Source organism: Dermacentor albipictus, chromosome 2, assembly GCF_038994185.2.
Source record: "Dermacentor albipictus isolate Rhodes 1998 colony chromosome 2, USDA_Dalb.pri_finalv2, whole genome shotgun sequence".
Classification (NCBI taxonomy): domain Eukaryota; kingdom Metazoa; phylum Arthropoda; class Arachnida; order Ixodida; family Ixodidae; genus Dermacentor; species Dermacentor albipictus.
The window spans coordinates 168,889,471-168,915,448 of record NC_091822.1 but is presented as its reverse complement, the minus strand read 5'-3'; the positions used below and the strand labels follow the sequence as shown (position 1 = coordinate 168,915,448).

The 25,978-nt window shown below is 42.6% G+C and overlaps 1 protein-coding gene across 1 annotated transcript; it reads left to right on the top strand.

The window, feature by feature from the left end:
• The first annotated feature begins 868 nt into the window (after nt 1–868).
• Nucleotides 869–25,198, top strand: LOC135910644 (bleomycin hydrolase). The gene is made up of 11 exons (XM_065442660.2): nt 869–1,246; nt 8,097–8,245; nt 8,993–9,145; nt 11,628–11,858; nt 14,685–14,777; nt 16,129–16,284; nt 17,093–17,251; nt 18,855–18,922; nt 20,099–20,219; nt 21,183–21,246; nt 24,988–25,198. Exons 1-11 carry the CDS (start codon nt 1,237–1,239, stop codon nt 25,137–25,139), a joined length of 1,356 nt encoding a protein of 451 aa, XP_065298732.1. The 5' UTR covers nt 869–1,236; the 3' UTR covers nt 25,140–25,198.
• The last annotated feature ends 780 nt before the right edge of the window (nt 25,199–25,978 follow it).

Sequence of the window (25,978 nt, the reverse complement as noted above, 5' to 3'; positions counted from 1 at the left end):
TGCGGGTAGGGGATCGTAGGCGGCTGACCCTTTCTTCTAGGCGACGTTGGTTCGCGGAAAGGGCCTCTCCTAGAGTCGGTCATTTCGCGGAAAGGGTCTCTCCTAGAGTTGCGCAGTTTGTGAAAAGGGTTCTCCCCTTGGTCACACACACACAAAGGGGCCTGTAAACACTGCGAAGCGCCCGCCAGACCGGCAACCACTAGAGACAACCATAGCAAATTAGGAATCCACCCTCCGTTTCTGTTGAGCAGGGTCTTTGAGCATCCTTTTTGCCCGGGGTGTTACACGTCTACCGTAACACTACGCTGGGGACGCGCCATGGAGAAAGGAATCGAAGTTAGGAGGGAATATCGCGCAACGCAATTGAAGCCAAAGCTGTTGGTTTTAGTGTCCCCCCACCGCAGGCATAGCCATGGCAGGGCAGCTTAACAAGCGCGCACCGGATAAAAAATTATGGCTATGAGCCATTCATTCCAATTTGTGAAGGTGGATAACCAGCGAAGCTGTCTTTTGCCTCTACCAATATGGCCGCTGCGGCTTCACTTGCTCCCTTAGGCGGCTGAAAGCATCGAGTTTCACACAATAATTTATATTGTACGACCAATGAACTGCCACTCCAAAAGGAAATATATATATAACCTCCTTGGCCTACTGCTTGGTCCTGCACGAGTGATTTCGAACTCTTTGATTTGAAGTTGAAAAGTTGCAGAACTGTGAGGCACGTGAAGCTGTAAGTTACGGGTACAAAAAACGAATTTCGCGCCAAGCGTCGCTCGTTGCTCTGCCTAATGTTTTCTCCCATGACAGCGAAAATCGTACTTTTCGTTGGCAACACTGCTCCATATATTCGAAACTACAAAACTACGGTTATTCTAGCACAGTGTATACAAAACTCTACAAATGTAAAATAGGGCAGCGGTAATCCGTTTTCAGCCTGCCTCACTTCTTGAGCCTCCGAAACAAACCGTCGTGCCGTTAATGTGTTATAGGGGGTAGCATCGGAGAACTTCCGTCTGACAGGGGGAAAAGTCTTCATCCGCGCATAGAGAGCGCTGTGGACAGTGGAGGCTCTCGGTGCTGCCATATCGCACATTTCCGGCACTCTGCAGCGACTGGTTGCAGTCGCGCTTCGCACCTTTCTTTTAACCTGCGCGCAACCCTGTGGACGGAGCGTCTCACTATATAGGTGTTCTCTGTTCTGTGGACTGCTGCTGTTGCTGCTTCGTTCTTTCCGTGATGGCATTCGGTAAGGGCGACGAATATTTGCTACTTCAGCGAGAATATGTATGTATACCACACTAGAACAACCTGGCCTTGCGCCACAGGGCACTGTGCTTTGAGAGTTTAATTTTTTAGCTATACACTCGTTCTTTAAATCTACTTTCGCGCTGGCGCGCGGTGAAGCTGGCTTCCCCTGTGCGCTCTAAGTTGTTCCGCGGCGAATCAACCAAACTCTTGTACCTTTGAACTGTTCCTTTGACCGGCGAGCACGCGTTATTTCTTTATTTTTATTTTGAACTGACCTGCTTGGCAACAAATAACCTTGAATGTAAGTCGCGAGTAGCGTAATTGGTTTTAATTCAGTTTTTTTATTTCATTTCTGTTGCTCGCTTTGACTTGGCAGCTGGTACACCCTGAAAATAGCACACATGCACAAAAATATATGTATAATAAAACTGAACTGCGCAGGACTGTTCAGTTTTCGCCAGGTGCAGCATTGTTATTTTACGTGATTTCCGTTCTCATTGCAAGTTGCAGATCATTCCTATATAATGTTGAAAAGGCAACTTTATATTGCCACCCCAAGGAATATATTTTGCACTGACAACTTCAGCTGAATGTGGCATTATTTCAGGCCACTGGGCCCTTTTCATTCATTAGGCCAGGCAAAATTTTGAAGAAACAGCAAATATTTATTTTATGTTGCTCTTTTCATTGCCATAGTTCTGTTGCTGTTATGAGCCAGCCTATTAGCAAGTGCAGAGTTGCAGAACAGACTTCTTGTAATGTTTAATGTGTTTTTGTCTATGTACTGACAACTTGGATTGACTGTTTAGCCGTGCATTCACGTGTGGGCTTATGTTCTTAGTAAGCCTACCACTAGACTTATTATTGTGGCATTAAATTTCATATGGTGATATAGGATCTGAACATTAATCACTCAGTACCCTCGTCAAAGTGTTCCTCCTCTTTGTGGAAAGCTTTCGTTGAGCATCACACATCTTAGTAACCCTACCGTGTTGATGTATCGCAAGTAGCTGGGATGCTAGCTAACCTTGATTCAATCCTTGAAGGGAAGTAAAGTTTAACAAAACTAAATAGCATTGTGTTTAAGAAAGCATACAAGTCACTTGCACTAAAAGTGCTAACTATTATGTTTATCGCAGACATCTTGAGGCTGTTTCATCATATTACGCTGTGTGTCAGTAAAGCATTATATTGAATGTAATTAACCAACCTCTAGACCATGTTATCCTTAAGGAGCACCAAAGGTCAGTGGAGGCTAAATGTTTCAGTGAAGAGCATAGAACATTCAGATAATGCAAAAAGGGTGTACAGAGTACACGTGACGGCAGATAACATTGACAAAGTCTGTTTCCTGCTGATATGTTTACATCTGGTGTAGTATTTGTGGCTGCCAGTCAGCACAGAAAGATTGAGCTGTGATGATAGTGCACTGAAGTGGCTTGCCATAGGCACACTGACTTTGAGGCTGCTAAGTGTTCCTATTAAATAGGAACAAAACAGACTCCAAATGACAGATACCATGAAAAAGCTTTCAGGTGGAGAGAATATATAATGTGAAATATGTGTCGAAATTTCATATTTTGAAAGGAAGAAGCAAGGCCAAACTTAATGCATTGGACAGTCGCATGCAGAAATCAGTGTCAAGCAAAGCTCCAGATAATGAAGCATGACCAGCATGTCATTGTCTACACTATTGCTGTTTTACACCGGCCAATAAACTTATTCTTCCACAAAAGCAAACTATAGGAGGCGGGCAGGAAAAAAAAAATTATAGACTGATCCCAAACACTGCGGGCTGGATTGAAAAAACAGTGAAGTTTCACATCATATACCACATTTTGAGTATGCTTCCTGAAGATGACCTCTATTGAGACAAGTTCTCTGATTACATAAGAGGTTAGGAAGTGTTTAGTTCCTTGTAGATTCAGTGCACTTGTTGCTGAACTTCCCAGGATTGTTAAACTTGCAAAACTGTGCTGTGAACATGACACACGCAACAACATACAAGTAGCATTATGAAACATCATTCCAGCGCACAATTGAACACGGACGAGAAAAGAAAGACAACACGAACGCCGGACTTCAGCTGAATTTTATTCATGGAAAACGGCTTTATGTACTCAGGGGGAGGGAGGGGGGGCTGCTAGTGCGCAGGACCACCCAAATATATTTCCTTGGTCCAGGCAACAGTTATCAGAAGCGTCGAAACCAAAAGAAGGGAATAAAAGCAAAAAGGTGAAAAAACCTTTCTTTCTCTTTTTTCTTCCCCTCTTTTTCACATCCCTCAGTACAATCTTACTTATCTCCCGCCCTACCTAGCTGCTTCGACACACACGTTTGCCCCTGAGATAATCAAGTTCTTTTTTCCCCTGAGTACAACAGAAGGAGCACTGACACAGTAATCGTTTTCATTGGAAATACAAAAGGCATCGAAAATTTCCCAGTTTTTCTGATTGCTAAATTTGCGCAACACACGTGTTCGAAAAACGCCTTGCATGCTGGCTTATGTGAGCGACGGCGAATGTGATCGGCTAAATGACCAGTGCCACTTAGTGAAGTAGCATTCCTGCGATGCTCTAGCAGGCATTCATTCAGACAGCGCCCGGTTTGGCCAATATAGCATTTCCCACAGGCGAGGGGCATACTATACACAACACCAATGTCACATTCAACGAGGGCTTTGGTGTGCTTTATTTTGCAGGCTCTGGATTCATTTAGCCGACCACATTCGCCGTTGCTCGCACAAGCCAGCATGCAAGGCGTTTTTCTAACGAACACGTGTGTTGCGCAAATTTAGCAATCAGAAAAACTGGGAAATTTTTGAAGCCTTTTGTATCTCCAATGAAAACGATTACTGTGTCAGTGCTCCTTCTGTTGTACTCGGGGAAAAAAGAACTTGATTATCTCAGGGCAAACGTGTGTGTCGAAGCAGCTAGGTAGGGCGGGAGATAAGCAACATTGTGCTGAGCGATGTGAAAGAGAAGAGAGAAAGAAAGGTTCTTTCACCTTTTTTCACTTTTTGCTTTTATTCCTTTCTACTTTTGGTTTCAACGCTTCTGATGACTGTTGCCTGCACCAAGGAAATATTTTTGGGTGGTCCTGTGCTCTAGAAGCGCCCCCCCCCCTCTCCCCTGTGTACATAAAGCTCTGTTTTCCATGAATAAAATTCAGCTGAAGTCCGGCATCTGTGTTGTCTTTCTCTTCTCGTCCATGTTCAATTCTGCACTGGAACGATGTTTCATAATGCTAATCACAGCCAACTAGCCCAGCTGTCCATACTTAACGTACAAGTAACATGACGCCGCTTTCATCAGGTGTCTATCCGAAGATTAGCAGGCATGTGTGCAAGTTTGATATGAATTACAAACATGGCACAGTTCGCACTTTGATAAGGTAAGACATATTGAGATCAATTTTTTTTTCATAGTCGTTTTACACCATTGTGGTGGCTTAGTAGCCATGGCATTCTGCTGCTCAGCAAGAGGTCACTGGTTCAGTTCACAGCCACCGCAGCCCATTTCCAATGGAAGAAAGAAATGCAAGAGCACCTGTGTATTTAGAGCTTAGTACTGTAAATGAAACTCGAATGGGAAAATAAATTTGGAGCAAATGCTTCATTAATGCACCTCTCACAGGTTCTGAGCAGCCTTGGCACATAAAATTCCGTCAATTAAGTCTGCTTCAAAGGGAAGTCTTCTGAAGCTTTCTGGGTGGATGAGTATGTTAGCAACCTCCAAGCAGCCTACAATATTTTTGTTGTCTTATTATTTAACATATTATTTAATTATTAACTTCATTGTCACAGTGTGTTGATATGAGGTTTGCAGAGCACATTTGAAAACATCACTTTCAGTTGTTCACAATGAGCAACCTTTTGTCCAACCTTTTGAAAACAAAGTTCAGAGTCATCGTAGCACAATCTGAAAGCTTTAGTGGCGCTCGCAATCCCCCACCACTCGCTGAGCCGTGGTGATTTGCCTGCGATGATGGTACTAAAGAGAAGGTCTTATAGAACTAAGCTTGGTGCATGTGTGAAAGTGCAACTAACATGAGGAGGGGGAGCCTCATGTGCTCGGAAGCTGTATACTCGCGCGACTATGTACTTTAGTATTATAATTTTTATTTAACTGTGCTGTGAGCCTTTCACACGAGCCCGCACAGGAAGTTGGTTAAACGTGAGTACCAAACGACATCACGTAACTCCTAAAATGCTTGAAACAAGAAAGTGTAAAAAAAGAAAAATGTTTTTAATGTGCTACGAAGTATTCCCGCAACTAGCTCGCCTTGAGCACTTTATGCAAAATACAAAACAAAATCAACAGCAGTCTTACTGACGGCATATAACAAAGGCATTTCATTATCAACATTATATAAGATAAACAACAAGATCAAAGGCAAAAATAGATCTCTATCTCATGCTGAACAGAAATATGACTCCTATTTTGCAACAAAGGGTGGTATCCACATAATCTAGCTCCAACAATTTCTGTGCATGGAGGCGTGCCTTATGTTGTCAACTTTCTGGGTAATGTTTCTACACATGTCGATAAGCCAACAGAAGTTGATGTGAAAAAAAAGAAGAAAAAAAGGAATGTCGCATCTCGCCAGTAAAGCATAACTTTTATGTTGTAACTGGCGGCTCTCTATACGAGATGTCTATCAACTGCAAGGGTCCCAGAAAACTGAAAGAATGCAAGCATTATACTAATCTACAGAAAGGGAGACATTAAAGAACTGAAAAATTATAGGCCTATTAGCTTACTCCCAGTATTCTACAAAATATTTACCACGGTAATCTCGAATAGGCTAAGGGCAACACTGGACTTTAGTCAACTAAGGGAACAGGCAGGCCTCAGGAACTGATTCTCTACAGTGGATCACATCCATGTTATTAATCAGGTTATCGAGAAATCCGCAGAGTACAATAAACCTCTCTGTATGGCTTTCATAGATTACGAAAAAGCATTTGATTCAGTAGAGATACCAGCAGTCATAGAGGCATTGCGTAATCAAGGAGCACAGAGCGCTTACATAAATACCTTGGAAAATATCTACAGAGATTCCACAGCCACCTTAATTCTACATAAGTAAAGTAGAAAGGCACCTATAAAGAAAGGAGTCAGACATGAAGGCACAATCTCTCCAATGCTATTCATTCCATGCTTGGAACAAATATTCAAGCTATTAAACTGGTTAGGTTTAGGAGTAAGGATCGACGGCGAATACCTGAGCAACCTTCGGTTTGCTGATGACATTGCTCTATTCAGCAACACTGCAGGCGAGTTACAACAAATGATTCAGGACCTTAACAGAGAGAGCGTAGGAGTGCGACTGAAGAGTAATATGCAGAAGGCAAAGATAATGCGAATAGCTGGGCAAAGGAACAAGAGTTCAGTATAGCCAGTCATCCTCTAGAGTCTGTTAAAGAGTGTGTTTACCTAGGTCAACTAATCACAGGGAACCCTGACCATGAGAAGAAAATTCACAGAATAAAAATGGGCTGGATCGCATACTGCAGATACCGTGAGCTCCTGACTGAAAGCTTACCGTTATGATTGAAAAGGAAGGTATACAATCAGTGCATTTTACCGGTGCTGATATATGGGGCAGAGACTTGGAGACGGACAAAGAAACTTGAGAACAAGTTAAGGACTGCGCAGAGCGATGGAATGAAGAATGCTAGGCATAACTTTAAGAGACAAAAAAAGAGCGGTTTGGATCAGAGAACAAACTAGTATAGGCGACATTCTAATTGACATAAAGAGAAAAAAAAAGACGGCGCTGGGCAAGTCATGTAATACGCAGATTAGATAACCGTTGGACCATTGGGGTGACAGAATGGGTACCAAGAGAAGGGAAGCGCAGTAGAGGACGACAGGAGACTAGGTGGTGCGATAAAATTAGGAAATTTGCTGGTGCTCGTTGGAGTTGGGTTGTGCTAGACAGGGGTAATTGGAGATCATGGGGAGAGGCCTTCATCCTGCAGTGTACATAAAATAGGACGATGATGATGATGATGATGATCATCATCATCATCATCACTCAGACTAGCAATATGACATAATCTACTTTTGTTTTCGCATTAATAAAAGGTCCAAAATGTGGCCCAAAGCCTTGTAGAGTCTAAATCTTAGACAACGTGCTGGCAAGCATAAGAATACCGTAAATGATGTGCTGGAATACTTGATTATATGAACCGGTTGTACACAGAAGGTGGACGTCATAACCTCATGATGCATTCATTTGCTTTGTTCCTGCTATCACTGCGACAGCCACATACAAGCAGAGCCAAAAGTATGCACAGCATTCTTGTTTAATTTTTAACAGTAAAATTTCCTGCCTATTTTTATTGCTGCGTAACATCTACAACTTTTGATCTATGTCATGACATCATGATGATATCAATGGCGCCAGGTGTGGCATTTCGAGGCCAACTTTAACATCAAATTATAATGCCTTTTAAGTAATTCCCAACCATCATACTTGCCATGTGCCATGTTTTTATAAACAAAAAGTGTCTACTTAAGTTTCTACTACTTTAAAAATATGTATCAGTATACTTCTCGAAGTACACTGATGAGGCGTCTTCGCTCCAGTATCGAATGTCACGCTGGAGGAGTGAAGTTGTCCCTAAAAGTCCAAATGCTCATGCAACATACCTACCTAGTGTTCTTGCATGTATGCGTATGCTGTCCTCAAGCGTCATCTGGTCTTGTATGTCCTTCTTATTCAGAGTGCAGGCCAAGTGCGTGTGTGCCTTCACTGGATTCTTTATTAGCCGAAGTTGCATTTGACAGGTGTGTGCACGGATCGATGATTAATTGTGGTTTCCTTTTTTACCCTTGCAGCTTTGCGTCGAGAAACTCTAGAAAAGTTCCAGAAGGAATTTGAAAAGGAACCTAGGAACCGGCTTGCGCAAAATGTCTGCACCAAGGTCGACATCAAAGACCTGTGCCAGAAACGCACAACTCAACTTAATCATGTGGTTTCACACAAGGCAAGTAGATACTGCACATGTCTGAGTGTTCATGGCAAGCTTGCCTTCTTGTCACTCAGCTTACTGGCCACTGCATAATAGTTTGAGAATAACCTTAAGACATCTGTGCAGATGGGAGAGGTGGAATGGTGTGTTAGAGCTTCGAGGAAGCCAGAATTAGCTTTAAAGAGACACTAAGGCCTACAGTGGTAGGTTAATCTTCTGTAATTTTTTATATGCCAACTTTTCCATGAACAGAATTATGGGTTGTTGGGAAGGAAGCACGAAACGAGATAAACAAGATTAGTTGTGAAGCTGCTATGAAATACCTGTACCAGGTCTCTGTAGAAGCTGCACTCTTGCCTCGTGCACAGGGTCCTGTACCATCATGGATAAATAAAGCATGAACAATAAATAACAAAGTAACAAAGTAATAAATAACAATAACAAATAACACCTTTCACAATTGTTAACAGTAGCTCTAGAGCAATTTTGCACCACTACTTATCCATTCGTTGAAGATGTTATAGGCCTCACACTTAGAATACAAGCTGTAGTTATTTTGATATTCCACATACTGATACGAAAGCAGAAACGAAAGGATTCGTTTTTGTTAGCCCTCACTTGTTCGTATTTCACTTGTCCACAATAGTATGTACCATTCCTTTTTCCACTTGTTGTATTGAGATGAGAAAGGGAATCATTGTCCTGGGATCCACCCAAGCCTAAAATGACGACGTGCATGGATTTTGTGCTTTTTTTGGACAGGTGGATGTCGAAGGGCGACCACCCTCGAACCAGAAGGTGACTGGGCGATGCTGGCTCTTTGCCTGCCTGAATGCGATTCGGGTACCACTCATGAGGCACTTCCAGCTGGAGGAGCTTGAACTCAGCTCCGCATACCTGTTCTTTTGGGACAAGGTGAGAGCCATATTTTGCTTTTTATTGTACGTAAAAGAGTAATTGTATGACATTTTTCAGATTTTCTTTTTCCACATTACATGAAGGCTCAAGCCCTCTAAACCTTAGCAAATTAGTGGCAATCATCAGAGCACCCAGAATAGTTGACTATATTAAAACCACTTTGCAGCCTGTACTCGGGAGTGTATGTGTCTTGACATCCTTGCACCTATAAAACTCTATTAGTCATAATCATCGCACACCATAAAAAACTGGCTCGCTGCATTCCTGCAGTTGCTGCGACAGCCACAGAGGAGCTTAGCCAAAAGAAACAAGGACGGAACACTTATCTTTAAGGAGTGGCTTTCTTTGCCAACCCTCCAAATCTTTGCTGACCAAGGCTGCAACAACCGACTGCTGCTGTCACCGCCACCTTATATCTCACGCATAGCTCGCAACACTCGTAGCTCACGGCACTCATAGGAAAGCACTCAATAGGCCAGCACTCGTATAACAAATCGCCCTATATTTAGCCACCTGTACCGCCCCTGCAGATGAAACAACAAACAGTGCCACTTCTGCTTTGTTGGTTTTTTCTTGAGTAATGTGGGCAGATCTTGGATATAGTGCAGTACGATAAATTAGGCTGAATGTAATTCGGGGTCACATGATGAACGGGGATCGCCTGTTACGGGTCTCCACATTTTGCTGGACAGGCATGTCTTTAAGATGCTACAAAACACAGTGCACAATTTTAACAGTTTTATAGCAATTTGAGTAGCCCCTTCACAAAAGCTTTGCTTGATGTAGATTCCAACATTTGCAGTGGGTCTGCATTATTTTTTTAATGAGCAATGTCATCATGCATAATCTTATTGCTCCACAATTTGCGATTTTGTGGATTTTGCTGCTGTTACGTTAATGTCGATAATGCCAGGCCCTGAATTTGGAGACCAACTTTCGTATCAGATTAAGAGATCATGTATCTTACTAGTGTTTCCCAGTATTCTTGCTTGCTGAGTGATATCCTTTTGCACAGAAGCATGTATTAGTGATTCTTTGGTACGGTATTTAAAATGTCTGCAAGTACTCCTTTTACTTGTACCTTATTGCGAAATGTGAAAACACCCGTGTGCTTAGATTTAGGTGCACGTTAAAGAACCCCAGGTGGTCAAAATTTCCGGAGTCCTCCACTACGGTGTGCCTCATAATCAGAAAGTGGTTTTGGCACCTTGTACCTTATTGTACCTTGTACTTGTACCTTATTGAAATAGCAAATATATGCCAAGAAGGCATGCACATGCCATGAGGGGATGAGGGACCACTGCTTCTTCCAGCTGTTTACGTCAGGACAGTGTCATGAAATATGTACATCATGTTCACTACTGTGTATACAGCTGAGCTGATTAGAAGGGAAAAATGAAATCTATAAGAATGACAGTAGCTCAAATAAAGAAAGAAGAAAGGTTATGTTCATGCATATCTCCAGAAGTCGCATATCTGTAATGTAAAGAAATAGAAAGGTCACTGAGAGAGCCCATGCTTTTTCTTTCGTTCTTCCTCTTTGTTTCTTGAAATAGCATCTTGTGTTTGCACTGTTGACAGTTTCAAGCACCGTGTGCTGTTGCGGGTGCATGGCAGCTGAATGGGGAAATTCAAACCAGTATATTTTCACCAAACAGGAGGATTGTTCTTGGGGTTGGGAACATTCTTCATTCTGTATGGAGGGGAAAAAAATTAATTGCATTGTTGCATGAGATCCGTCAACAGAATTCTTGCTGCGCCTTTGTGTAGGTGTGTTTGAACTGTTTTTATTGAACTGTTGCATTTGATTTGCACATGAGCAAGTCACTTGAACGCTTCCTAATTCATGCCAACCGTCGTCGCTACAGATGTGATGCTGCAGTGATTTGTATGCATTTCAAAGGGCCTGCTTCATGTACTAAATGTGAACCCTGTTGGCACTCATCGATGCGCTGTACTTATTACCCCGATGTGGCTTTGAGACGAAAAACTGAATCAGCCAATCAACTAATAGAGTGAGAACAATAAGAGCAAATTAAGGAGCTCAACTTTGCTCAGTCCAATTATGTGAAGCCAACAAACAATGAAACCAAGAAAACCACAGGGAGAAATTGACTGTTCTTCGTTAATTGAGAATGTAGAAGTGCTAATGAGGAAAAGGGATAGAAAAGTGGTAAAAAAAGGCAGCTCGCTGTTAGCGGCTGCCGCGACGTGGCGGCTGCAGTAGCTCAACAGTGGAACATTGCATGCACAATGCGGAAGATGCGACTGTGGCTCCCACTTGTGGCAAGTTGCCTTTCTATCCTCCTTAATTTCCCATTTTCAAGTTATTTATACGTGAGCTATGTATTACTTGTTCAAATATGCTTTCCTTGGCGTTGTATGATTGTAACAGTAAACTAAAATGTTGTGTAAACATTGCCAGTTTTCCGCCAACTTTGCTGTCATATTTGTTTACATCTTCCTTGTGCAACCGCAGGTGGAGCGGAGCAATTACTTCCTCAACAACGTGGTCGAAATGTGGCGACGGGGAGAGACCGTCGAGGGCCGTCTGTTCAGTTTCCTACTCCGCGAACCCCTTGAAGACGGCGGCCAATGGCACATGGTACACAACCTCGTGGCCAAGCATGGACTCGTGCCCAAACAGTGCTATCCGGAGTCAGTCACCTCCGAGTCATCGCGTCGCTTCAACCAGCTCCTCACCAGCAAGGTTGTTCTCTCCTACTTGGTTTGACCATTCTATCTACTCCGGTGCTTGCTGTTCCCAGGCAGCATATGCCCCTGTGGGCTTCCTGTATGGCTGTTTCGAATCGGACGTACAGCACCTTGTGGCGAGTGCCATTGAGGAATCTGTGTTCCCTGCTCGCTGCCGTTCAGGGATGAGGATGGCCTCTAGCAACAGGAACTTTGTAAGCAGCTAAAAAAAAATCAACCTGTGCCTACTGTTTTGTCTAATGTATAGATGTCACAATGGTTATAAAAACACTGCCTGGAAGCTAGGGAAGGTGGAATTTTATTGATTTCCTTGGAAATCGTAAATTGTATGAAGGCTCATTGCAGCGGCATGGCTTTTTTTTTTTCATCGATTTTTGTTGATGTGAATAGCTTTTTCTTGGATTTTTGTTATTAATGCGAATAAGTAAGGAAATGGTGTGGGAATATGGTGCTGGTGACATGTAGCACATATTTTCACACACATTCTTTCTTCGCACACATTCTTACGCTTGCTCTCCAATACATTACTAGTACATAGTCACGCCCCGTGTTTTCATTTATTTTAGGGTCGGCGAATACTTGTAGTTTCAAATACGAACAGAATATTACAAACTAATATTCATATTTGAAGAACAATTACTTATTCGGTATCTCCCGAAATTAACCAATTTTTTTCACGATACCCAATTGACTGCTAAAGCCTTGTTATTGTTCTGTCTGCTAAACAGTGTATCTCAAGTTAATAGAAGTGAAACGATGAATGTTGTCGAAGGAATGCAAAAAAAAAATGTATGATGGAAGTCTTGTTTGAGATTTTGTGGTGGTAGCATACACGACGTGCGAGTATTGCTTGTACTAATCTGTCATTTTCAGCAGTCTAGCCATGTAGCATTTTTATCTTTGACGCTACAGGCTGGGACGTTGTTCTTTCAACTACCTCTTTTACATGTCGTTGCAGCACTCAAGTCTTTCAGCAGCTTTCTTTCTTCTGCAGCTTCTGATTATTCCTTTAAAGGCTGCTCACAATGCGGCTCTAATAGATATGTTGAGGCGCTACTTGCGTAGTTTTTAATAAAAAGTATTAATTGTTCTCAAGACTGAATCTTTGTAATCAATAGACTGCTTTTCTTTCTTGTCAGTACTGGCATACCGAAATATGCATGCAGAAGTAAATATTCCTGCGGTAAATTTCTATTGTATCGGCATTTGACTATTCATATTTGATTCATATACGAAAAATGTGACATTCACCCACCTTTATTTATTATTGTTGGTGAATGTGTAACGTGTTGAAGCTCGAGCCACTTCATGCAGGTGCACCGAGAAAAAAGTGGAAAGCTCAATTTGTTGCATCTGCCTTCGTTGATGGCCTGATCTGAAGGCACGAGCTTGCTTTTAAGCTGGGCCAGAGTACACAAAGTCTTGCGCTACACTTGCTCGTAAGAGAAAATTACAGCCTATCGTGACGCCTGACATATTAATAGCTACGGCAGCCTGCTGATGGCAAAGAGCACTTGCAAACGAAAAGATTTGTGAATTCAGGCCAGGACCAGCTGGCAGCCCCTAGTTTCTGGTTCATTGTCAGGCTGGATTGGCTCTCTTTCGGCAAGTGTCAAGCCCGGGCTGGGCTGCCAAACTGCAGCATGCGCACATCTGTAGTTTGCTCCCAGTGCATGCTAGCCGATGTGTGTCACGCTTGGACCAAGCTGGCATCTGAATGTAGCTTCCTAAAATGCAAGCACTGCAAAGCAGGTGTTACGATAATTATTGGAATGCGCAGCAAGAAAGGTGTGCTCACACATATAAGCGCACATTGTACTCCACGCCTTTTTTATTCATGCCACCTGCTTTCCGAAGATTTCGGACGGCACTGCCGATTTGTTCTCTTGCACGACCTAGGATTAGCGGTGTACAAGACAGCAGCACGAACCAAACAGCTTTGTTTCAAGAACTCGTCAACGTTGCTTATCCTTATTTTTCAATGCCATTATTGCATGCCAGCAGCCCCCTCGTTTGGGCAATGTGCCTGAAACAGAACATAGAGAATGTGCTTGACCTGGCCGTAGTAGCACTGTTGCTGGTGCTGCCATATGACCACACGGGCCCTGTGTCTCCTATTCATTATAAACTGTTGTCTGGGCCCTCTGTGCTTCAGAGCAGCCAGTTGATTTCGTTGGTATAGGTTCGTGGCAATTGAATAATGCATAAGATGCATGAAATTAAAGTTTTAGTGTGCAGACATCAGTCTGCCCATGTATTACATCTTTTTGGAGGTTGTTGTGTGCATTATTGCTTAAGATGCCTCTGTGTGAGAAGAGCAAGGAAATCTGAGGGGCTCGATCCTCAATTGCTCACAAGCATATGAGGAAATGGGCAATGAAGCAAGAGAAAGCACAGGATAAATTACTTGTAAATTACTTGGTATGTTTAATTGAAATATAGAAATAATAAGGTAAGGGGGATTAAAAGTGAACAAAAAGATGTCTTGTTGCAGGTGGGAGCCAAACCCACAGTTGTGTATTATGCTTGTGGTGCTTTGCCAATTAAGCTATTGTGGCAGCCAACGTCTTGTCCAATTTCTTAAATATTTATGCATATGTGTATGTACTAGATTAACACTGCGGGAGTTGGTAAGCACCATCTATGACCATGGCAGCAGATGCAGGACATTGTGTTAATCTGTTTCTGGCTCTTACATTTTCATTAAACATAATTAATTTCCTGTATGCTTTCTATAGCTCCATTTTTCGTTTTTTTTTCTTATGGCTGTTATTAAGGTGGCTATGTAATACATGTGCATGAATACCTTTTTTCTTCCCAGCTTCGAGAATTTGCCCTGCATTTGTACACCCTGTTGGCGAAAGGCTGCTCTGATGCCGACGTCCAGTCCACCATAGAGCAGATGATGGAAACTGTAAGTTATGTGTTTACTACAACATCCCTGATTATAGTGAGTTCCTACCAGAAGTGTGTGCAACAAACGTTTTGTGTGTGTTTGCACAATGAAATAGTAAGACGATGCCAACCTGCTTAAGAATAAGCGCTATGAATAGTGGTATGCGAATGAAGATGCTCCTTCCACGTGAGCACCGTCAAGTCTTCGACAGGCTCATCAACCTTCAGCAATTTTCAATTGCTTATTGCACAAATGTTCACTGCCACAAGTGCAGGTTGAAAGCTATGTGCATGATGAAATTTTGGTCTAGAATGAAGATCCATGCAAGTTGGTGGCAAAAGCATGGTGCCCACTTCTGGCTTGGTTTGCAGAGACGCCTGGCAATACCAGACACCAGTGTGTCCAGTGGGCATCTTTTTTCCATGTCTGAAGGAATTGCGACATGCAGGAGTGTGGTCTCTGCTGCAGGAACATGTCGAGCAGCTATTGTTCCTTCGTGACATCACATAACTGCAGTTATGATGCTGTCAAGGAAAAATGTTGTACTTAGAGAATTCTGTTGATCACAAAGCATAGTTTTTCTGCATGCTATTTGCTGTGCAATAAACTTGATTTTTTATTTTCGATTCGCACTTGGTTTTAGTTATTTGAGTTCACTTCTATATCAAAAATTTGATATTTGGGGACGTATTCTGAAACGTTCGCCGCGGCGAACTTTTCGCACTGGCCACGCCTCCGCCGTAGCGGCGCGCGCTGAATGGCTGCTTTGACAAAACCGGAAATGCACTTGCGCCACCTGAATTTCCGGTTTTGTCAAAGCATCCATTCAGAGCGCGCCGCTACGGCGGAGGCGTGGCCAGTGCGAAAAGTTCGCCGCGGCGAACGTTTCAGAATACGTCCCTTGCTCACCCCTAGTTTTGAGCATTGCTCGGTAGTCAGCCTACCGTACTAATGCTGAGCTGATGCACTACATAGAACATGAACTTCACAATATGATGCAATTACAACTTACACTATGTTAAAGAATTAGCTGTATACAACAGACATCATGAAAAACCACAAATGATGATGCTGAGCAGCTGATACCAATATTGGAAGGGTTATAAAAGCTTAGGTGCTTCCGAAACCTCAAAATGATAGTACTTTCAACAATCAAAAGGGAGACATTCTTAATATACATTGTTTGTTCTCAGAAAGAACTGCCTCCTTAAATTTTTCATTAGAGAGCTTTACCTTCCTTTTAATAAAGATAAAGCTTCTACCAGTAGTAAAGGGGTGTTGTACTCATTCGTGTATAAGATATATTGCTCTGCCATGACAGAGGCACTTATAGCTGATTTCTTTTCTTTCATACTTTCTTCTTGTACAGGTGTACCGCATTGTGTCAATCTGTCTCGGAACGCCCCCGGCCACTTTCACCTGGGAGTACTACGACAAAAACAAGACGTACAAACGGCTGGGCCCCATCACTCCATTAGAGTTTTACGAGAAGCACGTGAAGCCACTTTTCAACTTTGACGACAAGGTGCGGTGACGCCTCTTACAGAGTAGAACACAGTGGCTTAACTACGCACAATTAGGTTAATCTCACCTTACTTTCTTTTGCATGAAAGTTATGTTTTGCTGTTTTAGGTTCTCGTAAATAGATTGTGAGATTGAGGATGGAGGAAGAACAGCGGCATCAGCAGCCAGATTGGCCATTAATGTTAACCATGCTATGCGACGGCAAATGGATGGCCGGTTGCTGAGAGTGAATAAGCTTTCACAGACATTGCATCTGTTCTGAATTCAGCACACACAGACACCTCAAACTACTGCTCCGTGGTGGAAGAGTACTTGCACAGTTGGTATCCCCAAATAATCTCTAATTTCACATGACTGATTGAGCTCAGTGTCTTACGAAATCTGATATTACGAGACCCAGCACACTCTTTGACCACAACATGGCTGACTCTGTAGATTTGATGCCAACAGCCATTGAGCAGCAGTGGCATCACCGTGCAAGCTGTTACAGTGAACAGCTGCCTCTGTTTCACTCAACACAGGTCCAGCCTGCTTTCCATCAGTTTACCAATAACTTTCTCCTTACACTTTTTCTACTACGCTCAGCAAGGTATGAGGCCCTTGCCATCTTTACAGATGAATAATGGTGCATTGAACTGGCTGCCTTCACACTCTCTGGCAGCATGTTTTACTTTCAGCCAGTCACAAATGAGTTCTTTGAATACATTCGCCTGGTCCATCTAGAGTGCTTGAGAGACAAGCACTCCGTGCTTACGTTTTGTCTGTGTCTAGTTATGTTGCCCTTGTTTTGCATTATTTTCACCTTGCAGGTGTGCCTGGTGAATGACACTCGGCCCTCTAATCCCTTTGGTGATGCCTACACAGTGGACTGCCTTGGCAATGTCGTTGGAGGCATCCCGACAGTCTACAACAACCAGCCCATGGAAGTGCTTATGCAGTCCATTGTTGACTCAGTCAAGGCCAATGAGGTGTGTTCTTGATTTTGCTTCAGGAATGCTGTGCTCATTTCCTAAAGGACAAATCTCTAACAGTGCTATCAAAAAACCATCAAGCCAATAGCCAGAGTTGGCTGACATGAGAGTCGATTTTGACTATGTTTGTATCAGCACTCTTTGAAGCCATAAAATGTTTTCCCAGAAGTGTTTTAAAGTGCTTTTCGTAAAGTGGTGCCATTACGGTAGAGGTGGAAGAAAACAGTGTCACACGAATTTCTCGCAGTGGCACAATGTGTGAACAAACCTCTTTCTTAGCATTCGGGATGTCAAGGTTGGAGTGGGTTGGATACCAGAAACAAACAAGACTTTTGCAGCACACTGGTGTTAGTGAGCTGAAGTGTGTACAGAATATTTTAGTAGGTTTGCACTTGACACATAGTCACCGTTGTTCTTCATCTGAAGAAAAAAAAAAATGCAGGCAGTCTTTATACATGTGAAAAAGCTCATATTCGCACATGTGACGGTGTTTTCATGTTGAGTCGCATATAGTATAGTTCGACATATGTAGCCTGATGGCATTCCCACAATATTTGAGCATGCAGTCGAAACCACTTATGACAACATTCAAGTGGCAAGGAAATTTCATTGCCATAACCGATAATTGTTGTAACTTGGACACATGAAAAAAAGCAGAGGGGACTGACATCAAAACAATTTACATTGACAGAAGGAAGTACAGTCAAATCCACTTATAGCTGGTGCTTTCTGCACCAACAACAAGTCTGGCAATCTTTAACCACGAGCAATATACTCTAATTTGAATTAATCTGTTCAGCATTCACCATTGAAAATAAAAAACATTTATTTTTCCCTTTCGTTTTGCCGTATAAAACTACAGGTACGTTTCATGATGTGCACATACAGCACCGCTAACTATTAGTTGCTTGCAACAAATAGTGATGTTGTTACCATGTGGTGCAGTTCACGGCGCCAGAGCTCAATAACCGCAAGATTACAACTAATGTCAATTCGTTCTTAGCAGACATTGCATATCGTTCTAAATCAAGTACAAAGCAACAGTACGAGAAACATATTGGTGACCTACTATTTACTGGGTGACGTGGCTTTGCGTCAGTGTGCCTATTTTATGCTTTGTGACAGTGAACCTCGGATCCCTGCAAACTGTGTTCCGTGAAGCCACTGAAGTGCATTATCATGAGCTAGGAACATGGTTGTCAATGGACTCAGTGATGCTGGTTGATGCTGTGGCAAAAAATGTGACTGGAACAGGTTTTTTGTGGTTGCTGCTTTAGTGTGCCTGTAGAGTGGTGGTCTCAAACACAGGCCTTGTAGAGCTCTCTTACGTAGCCCATACAGGCATTCTCTCATACAGGCATACATACATACAGGCATACATTCATACAGGCATACAAGTAGTGTTGTAGGGCAGAGCCTGCTGGGAGCAGTGCGTCACGTTTGTGACTCCATGCCTGATGCAACACCACTGCTGTAGAGGCATTTCAGCGCTGTATGAGAAGCAATGTGGTCGTTCTTAAAGGTGCTAGCTTTATTCGGTGCTGCATGTAGTAGTCATCTTTGGTAAAGTTCTTTTTCCCCATGCGCATTCGTCTTCTAGCCCGTGTGGTTTGGCTGTGAAGTTCTCAAGAGGTGCGACTTGAAGCGAGGACTCTTCGACACAGACGTGTAAGTGTGTGCAGAGTGCTAACGACATAGAAGCCGTGCCGTTCGCTGACTCTGCTTACACCTCCATGTGGCGACAGGCACCGATGCAAAGTTCGCATCTGTGAAAATAGTCACTAACTCTGGGAGAACGCAGGTTTCTTGCTTTCTTTTCCTTACTCCCTAATCTTAGTTTCACGTAGCACCACGTGTCTTTTTCCTGCAAAAACTTTTTTTTCAGTTTCTATTTAATGAAGTCCATGTGCATGTACTTTAGAGCTTTTGTGAGAAGTGAACAAAAAGAAAAATTTCATTCAACAATTAATTCATCATTTGCATGCATACTTTCCGGGCTCCCAAACGTGCCAGTGACCAGTTAAAACAGGAAAACATCAACAGGAAGATAATTCATTAGCCGCCTCAGCTCAATACACTCCCTTCTTTCGTAAAGCACTTCTATCATAAGGGTTGTAAGTAAACAATAAACAAAACACCTGCTTTCTCCTGCATCATTGTGCCATGTTGTTATTGCAAAAGACATTATTATAATCTCTGTTTCGAACCTCACTACACAGTCGTAAACAGACAAAATGGCAGTCTAGAGTCTATGGGTATACATGATGAAGGTACAGGTGTATGCATGGCCCCATGTGATGGCAGGTGCTAGCTATCTCCCATCAGCAGATTTGTAATGATGGAAGATATAAAGTTGTGTACTTACTCTTGTAAGACCTGAACTTCCGCTTTCAAAGTAAAAAAATCTTGGGGGGGGGGGGGGGATTCATCGTTGTTGCTTGTCTGTGCACACATCTCCATAACGACCTTGGTTGGGAATGTACTGATAAAGTAGTAAACGCAGGTGACAAGGTAAGCAACATGGACTCTGGGTCAAGCAGTGATGAACCAAGCATAACCTGAGCAGTGGTGCAGAAAATTGTGTGCGTAGCCAGAGTCTTGATTATTCTGCATGTCACTCGCAATGTTGTGGTTCTACTAGGCAGTCTTATGCCCGACTCATGTAAGAACTGCACCAGCCCTGCTGATAATCTGAAAAGGACAACAGTGTACGCCTTACACGAGTTGGTACAGTATTATAAGTGTCACCTCTGCACTGATGTTAAAAACTTTTCTGTGTAGGCAGCAACTGCTTGGCATTGTTTCTTGTCAACAAATGCAGTTTTTTTTTTCCCTTCCTTCCAGCTTTGACTATGAAGCACTTTTTGGGACTACCTTCACGTTAGGGATGTCGAGAGCAGATCGCCTCATCTACGGCGAATCCTGCATGGGCCATGCCATGCTCTTCACTGGAGTGTCCCTCGATGTGAGTGAACAATCTGAGCTTTTACAGACGGTGTTTAGCTGCTGACGCCTGGTTGCAGTGTCTGGTTTATCTTCGTTGGTTGCAAATTGTGAATTGCTGTCGTATTGAGTGCACTTTCAGATTCTAGTGCATCATGGTACGGATGTAACACAAAAAAAATATATCGGCCAATCAAATGCCTTACTTTGAAAGCTTGTATTCGAGTCCACACTTGGCACTCGTAGCACAAATATTTGTAGAATTTGTCGCACTGTTGCAAAGGTGAATCACAGGGAACTGGGTTGTTTGAGTATATAATTTAATACTGTGTCGTGCTTCTTTTGTTGCATGTTTATTTCAACAGCTCCTTACTTATACCACCTCTATCCGCATTTCACCAGTCGCCATACATGTCACTTTCTTTACACAGCACTTCTACACTAAGCCTTAGGTGATTTTCACATGTTTGTATAGCCCCATGGTCTCTAAGCACCTAACATCATCCTTCATGTATAGCCATGTCTATTTTCATGCATGATTGACTCCACTTCCAGTGCTGTAATTGGCTATAAATCTATTCGGGTAGTGTTGTAGCTTTGTGATACAGTGAGGCTGTGAAACTTTGCTTGTTGCCCTGAGGAATTCAGACTTGTTTTCACATGTTACATTGAGGCTACAATGACCTTTGACATTATGGATATTTGTTCAAACAGCATGTCTCGCTGAGTTCAATCATCTCAGTACACACTGTTTTGCAAACATTGCTACTCCAGCCATGTGTGAATTAAATAATTAATTATTTGGCCCATACATCTATGTCTGTGCCTGCTAACAGCTCAACTCGTTTAAGGTGTTGATTTATTGGTGTTGGCCTCAGCATACAAATAATAAAAATTAAGACGCAAGTAATACTTGGTAGCGTGGTGCTGTGGTGTTCAGTGACAGCTGGTGGTCCTAACTTTTTTTTTATGCCCGATTCCTCAGTCCGATGGCAATCCAGTGAAGTTCCGTGTGGAAAACTCCTGGGGCGATGACACGGGAGAGAAAGGTATGCTGTTTCATTTTCATGCTCTCTATTCAAACATTGTGTCTTCAGTAGACATTTCTGTAGAGGTTTATTGCACATTTATGGGTATAACTCGCATTAAAAAAGATTTTTACATTTTAAAGAGTATGGACACATATTTCCCCAATTTGTAGAAACTCTACAACATGCTTCTTGCGCATGAAAGGATCACACTTAGCATGTGAAGGTTGGGTTTATAGTAGATTATTTAAAGCACTCCTGTATATTTCAGTACTGTTCCTAATGTATATACCATTTGGATCTTCATCTAATGCAAAAAGAATAACAAGTCAGAAACTAGTAGTGTACAAACATTTCTTGTCAAGCTCGTCTTCACAACAAAATGCTCATGATTGTTGTGAAGCCACGTTATGATTCAGCAGAGCGCAACCGTGAAAGCGGGGATGAGTGTACAATTCAAAGGTGTGTAAATATGGCAAGTTTGGACTATGAATTGAACGTTAGTTTTCTGAATGGAGGTATTTGAGAATAACTCGATATTTGTTGTTTTCAAATACAGTTAAACCATATAACAAACTTCAGTATAAGTAAATTGTCGATATAACGAAGTATTTAACTTTTCATAACGTCTTGTCCGTAGAGCACCATGTATTTAGAGCCTCAATATTAAGAAGTGTGTACGATTTCAATATAACGAAATTTCACTTCTGCAGCAAAGGAATGCCGAGACAATAAGTGGAAACTTCCGCAGACACAGATGGTCAAATGATTGAATTACAAATCGCGGCTTGCAACCGCATCTCTCAAATCATGAGTGTGGTGCGACACGAGCGACTGCCGAAGTGAAGCCGCATCATGTTCCCTATAAAGTCGGAAGTGCGATAGGATCCTATCACACCCCACGCACTTTGTGCTTTAGGTGCGAGTTGTGTGTGCGAGGGTGAGGAAGAAAGATTGTGGCTTCACGATTGCCACGTCCCCGCGCGAGCAAAGGGAAAGTGAGGGAGGGGTGCGAGCTGAAGGTAACGTGATCAAGCGCGTACAAGGGGAGTTGGCATGCGTCGCAATTGATGGCGTGCGTCTCGGCCGTGTCTGCGCATGTCTGTAAAGCACGGCTGAGCACATACACAGGCACACCCTGCTTTAGAGGTAATCTGCCGCGTGTGCAAAGAGGCCGTGCCAAGACGGGGCATCATGTAAGCCGTCTTCTTGTGCGTTTAGCATTGAAGGTTGCGTCATTCGCTCCCCACTGCCGGCGCTTTTAATGATAGCGTCGTCCCAGTCCTGGCGACGCTATCAGCCTCGGGGGCGGAGTGCACACGAAAGCGTGGCTGGCTTCATTTAATTCGTACCGCCGATGTGAAGATGTCAACGTGGCATGAAACCGTATCATTTGTCGCCGACCCGCAGTGTATCAAAATGAATTGTTTTCTCATTCAAATTTACTTTTTTCATTTGCTCGATTATTCGCAAAATTCTGCGGCCCCTTTTCGTACAGGTAAATTTGATCGGCGACTGCTTATTTCCATGAAAGGTCAATACAACACTTCAATACAACAACATTTCGACATAACGAGGCAAATTGCCGATTTTATCTATTTCGTTGTATCGAGATTTAACTGTGAGTATGGGCAAGTACAGGCATATGTGAGGTTAATTCAGTTATTCAAGCCTGCCTTCACATAAAGGAGAGAGAAATTTAAAAGGGACACTAAAAGCAAATATTCAGTGAAGCTAAGTGATTGATTAGTGCTCGAGAATCTCTAATGCATTAATGCTATCCTGAACTGCGCCTTGGTAATTGAGAAATTGAGGTAAATGCAGGACACGATTAGAGACTCCCCCGGGACATTCAAGTACTTATCTGTTGACGAAGGCACTCCTCATTTAAATTGTGTCATTAGTACTCAACCGCTCATTATAAAAACATCATTGCATTGGATTATAGGTTGAAAGAAAGTGTTACTTGCACAGTTCTATTTCATTTCTAGAAAAAAAAAACTGACATTACCCTTGACAACGACGGGAGCGGTCGAAAGGTTTTGTTTTTGCTCGGCTCTGCTCCACCCGTGCTTTCTTGTTTCAGTAGTTTTGTTGTCGCATAATGCTGCGCTGGTTTGCTGGCTCGTGAAACTCGCACTAACTACAAGTGGCAGAGAAATGCACTTCCACGTGATGTCGCAGGATGCCCGACCAATCCATGCCACTTGACCAAAAGCAGCTGCAGCAGCGAACTCACCGCTCTGTCGTGGCTCGGTTTCTCTTTTCACAAAGCGTTTGCGCATTGTGAAAAACACCGTACCGCCGTCTGTCAGGTGCCATTTTGCTCACTGACAGCCACAAAGCACGGTGATGGCATGTGCAATGGTACCACTCCTTGCTTGGGTAGTGGGAGATTTGAATTGCGATAGAGGTACTTGGACCCTTCACACACAATTTCCTCATAAGCTAAGTGTTTTCTTGGCACGAAAAAAAGTGCTTCGAGGTTTCCTGGAATTGTATTTAAACAGTCTATGTTGGGTTAGTATTTGTCTTTAGTGTCCCTTTAAGCTCAGTGGGACATTTTTCGAGGAGTCTGTGTAAGAGAACTGAAAAATGTGGTGGTGCTTCACTTTTTCCTTATTTAGAAGTTGTCCACTTGAACAGACTTGCAAATAGCAATGCTTGTCTTGAATGAAAAAATCAACTTGAATTTTTTTTTGCCACATTTTCTATCCATCTAAACAAACCAGTTTCACAAGAAAATTAGTGATCAGCACTGTTCTACTGTTAAGGGCAGAAAAAACATCAATTTTCAAATGACCTTTGAAGCTCAGATGTCGAATACTTGCGTTCGATTTGAAATCGCGCCATTTAAACACACCTACTGAAGACACAAAGCAAGATTGCTTCTCCAGGAGAGTTGGGTTGAAAATTTATGTTGCATGCAGTGATTTGTGTAGATTTTTCTTTTTGGCTCTTTCTTCAAAGAGCTGCAATTGAAAGCACGCAGTATTAGATACAAGTGTTGTTATTAAGTGCAAAATTACAGTAATATCGTGCTTTGTGCTAACCATAGTGAACTTCTGCCATGAAACCCAATTTAACTAAGTAACCATCGAGAAATGCACCTACGACTTATACTTTCATGTCCTAGCCTTCCTGCATCTGACTTTAGCTAATGAACATCTATTTATGCTGTTTCTTTGTTTGCAACCAGTTCTACACTTATTCACTTAATTTAAGTGTGTTACAGGCCTCCAGGGAGGCAATTGGCGAACAGTATTGAAATGACTAAATCTCAGCATAACTGTTAGAATCAACAGCCGTTGACATAATTTTGTGTTTGTACATTGCTTCAGGTTTTACGATGTTGAATATCCAGTTTATAAATAGCTGCATGTAAGAGTGGCTCGATATAACCTAGCAGCTTGGCAACCTAACCTAACCACACACTACACACTTTCCAACCACTTTAATTTATTACCCCGATCACACAGGGCACTGCCAATTGCAGCTGAGTCTGTTATCAGGATTGAATTTCTGTATTTGCCCCTTTCCATAACTTGTGCAAAGAAAAATCACGAAGGAGAAATTTGGTACCAGTCGTGATCAAAAATGCCCATGTGATACCGATATAAGAAGTTAGCTGCAAACTAGGAAAGGTTTTGTTTGGTGTGAACAGCGATCACTTCCCCTTTGCCCTGACTTCTACAGTGCCCGTTTTATGTTCATTTCCTTTTGCTTAAGTTGAAGGACTTTCTCCTTAACCTTTCTTAACAGGTTTCTTCATGATGACCCGAGACTGGTTCAAGGAATTTGTGTTCGAAGTGGTTGTAGACAAAAAGTACCTGCCTGCAGATGTGATAGCTGCAAACTTGAAGGAGCCCAAGGTGCTGCCTGCTTGGGATCCCATGGGTGCTCTTGCTCACTGACATCTTCACCACTTTGTGTTCAGAAACCTAATAAAAGAAGCTGATGCGTTTCTTTCTAATGCGTTGAACGTGTGCGCTTCTTCCTGAAATTCGTCACCTTTCGCTCTCTCTCTCTCTCTCTCTCTCTATGCTTGCAGCAGTATTTGCATCAGTGGCCTTCACAGGAAATGCAGGTGGAGAACAAATAAGAGAAAGTTACAGCTCTTAAAGCATTTCATACTATCGAGTTGCATTTCGACTCCTGGTAACACCATGAATATATTACAACGCTGAGATCTGCTGAAAACAAAACCTTTAAGCTTGCCAAGGTACTTCCCTATGGCCTGAATCATCCTATGAAACCATCTCATGCACTGGCAGCTCTGTTTTCTCTTGCCTCCAACTTTATTGAGCATTAATTTACGTCTTAGTAAACCAGCAGCCTGCATTGCCAAAAAGTTTTCTTTCCCGACCTTTGCTGCGAAGCTCTTGCCCTCCCTATAGACTTGCACCATGTTCTAATCGCTGATTGCAGGTAACCTGACATGGCACATCTTCATTTCCAGGCGTTGCGCCATCCAATGCCTTCTGCCTCCAGACTCTAGAACCAAGATGGCAGCCAGTGCACCCTATTCTCGGATTTTGATAGACGTGTTTTCTCTCTATTCCTACCACATTGCTCAAGTCTTCCGAACTCGGGACAAACCTTCCATACTCACTCTCTCCTCTTTAAAACTGGGAAAAAACAATTAAATTGCCTGATTGCCTTACAAAAAGATGCACACTGTTCATGGACAATTTCCAATTTGGCTGCATGCCTTCCTGTGCTCTGCTGTGTGCAACTTGTGCATTGCCAGGCA

What these genes read in the sequence shown, in the direction of transcription:
- LOC135910644 (XM_065442660.2), top strand. An exon ending in TAGAGCAGATGATGGAAACT is followed by an intron (nt 14,778 to 16,128) that starts GTAAGTTATGTG and finishes CTTCTTGTACAG; the next exon opens with GTGTACCGCATTGTGTCAAT. An exon ending in TTTTCAACTTTGACGACAAG is followed by an intron (nt 16,285 to 17,092) that starts GTGCGGTGACGC and finishes TTCACCTTGCAG; the next exon opens with GTGTGCCTGGTGAATGACAC.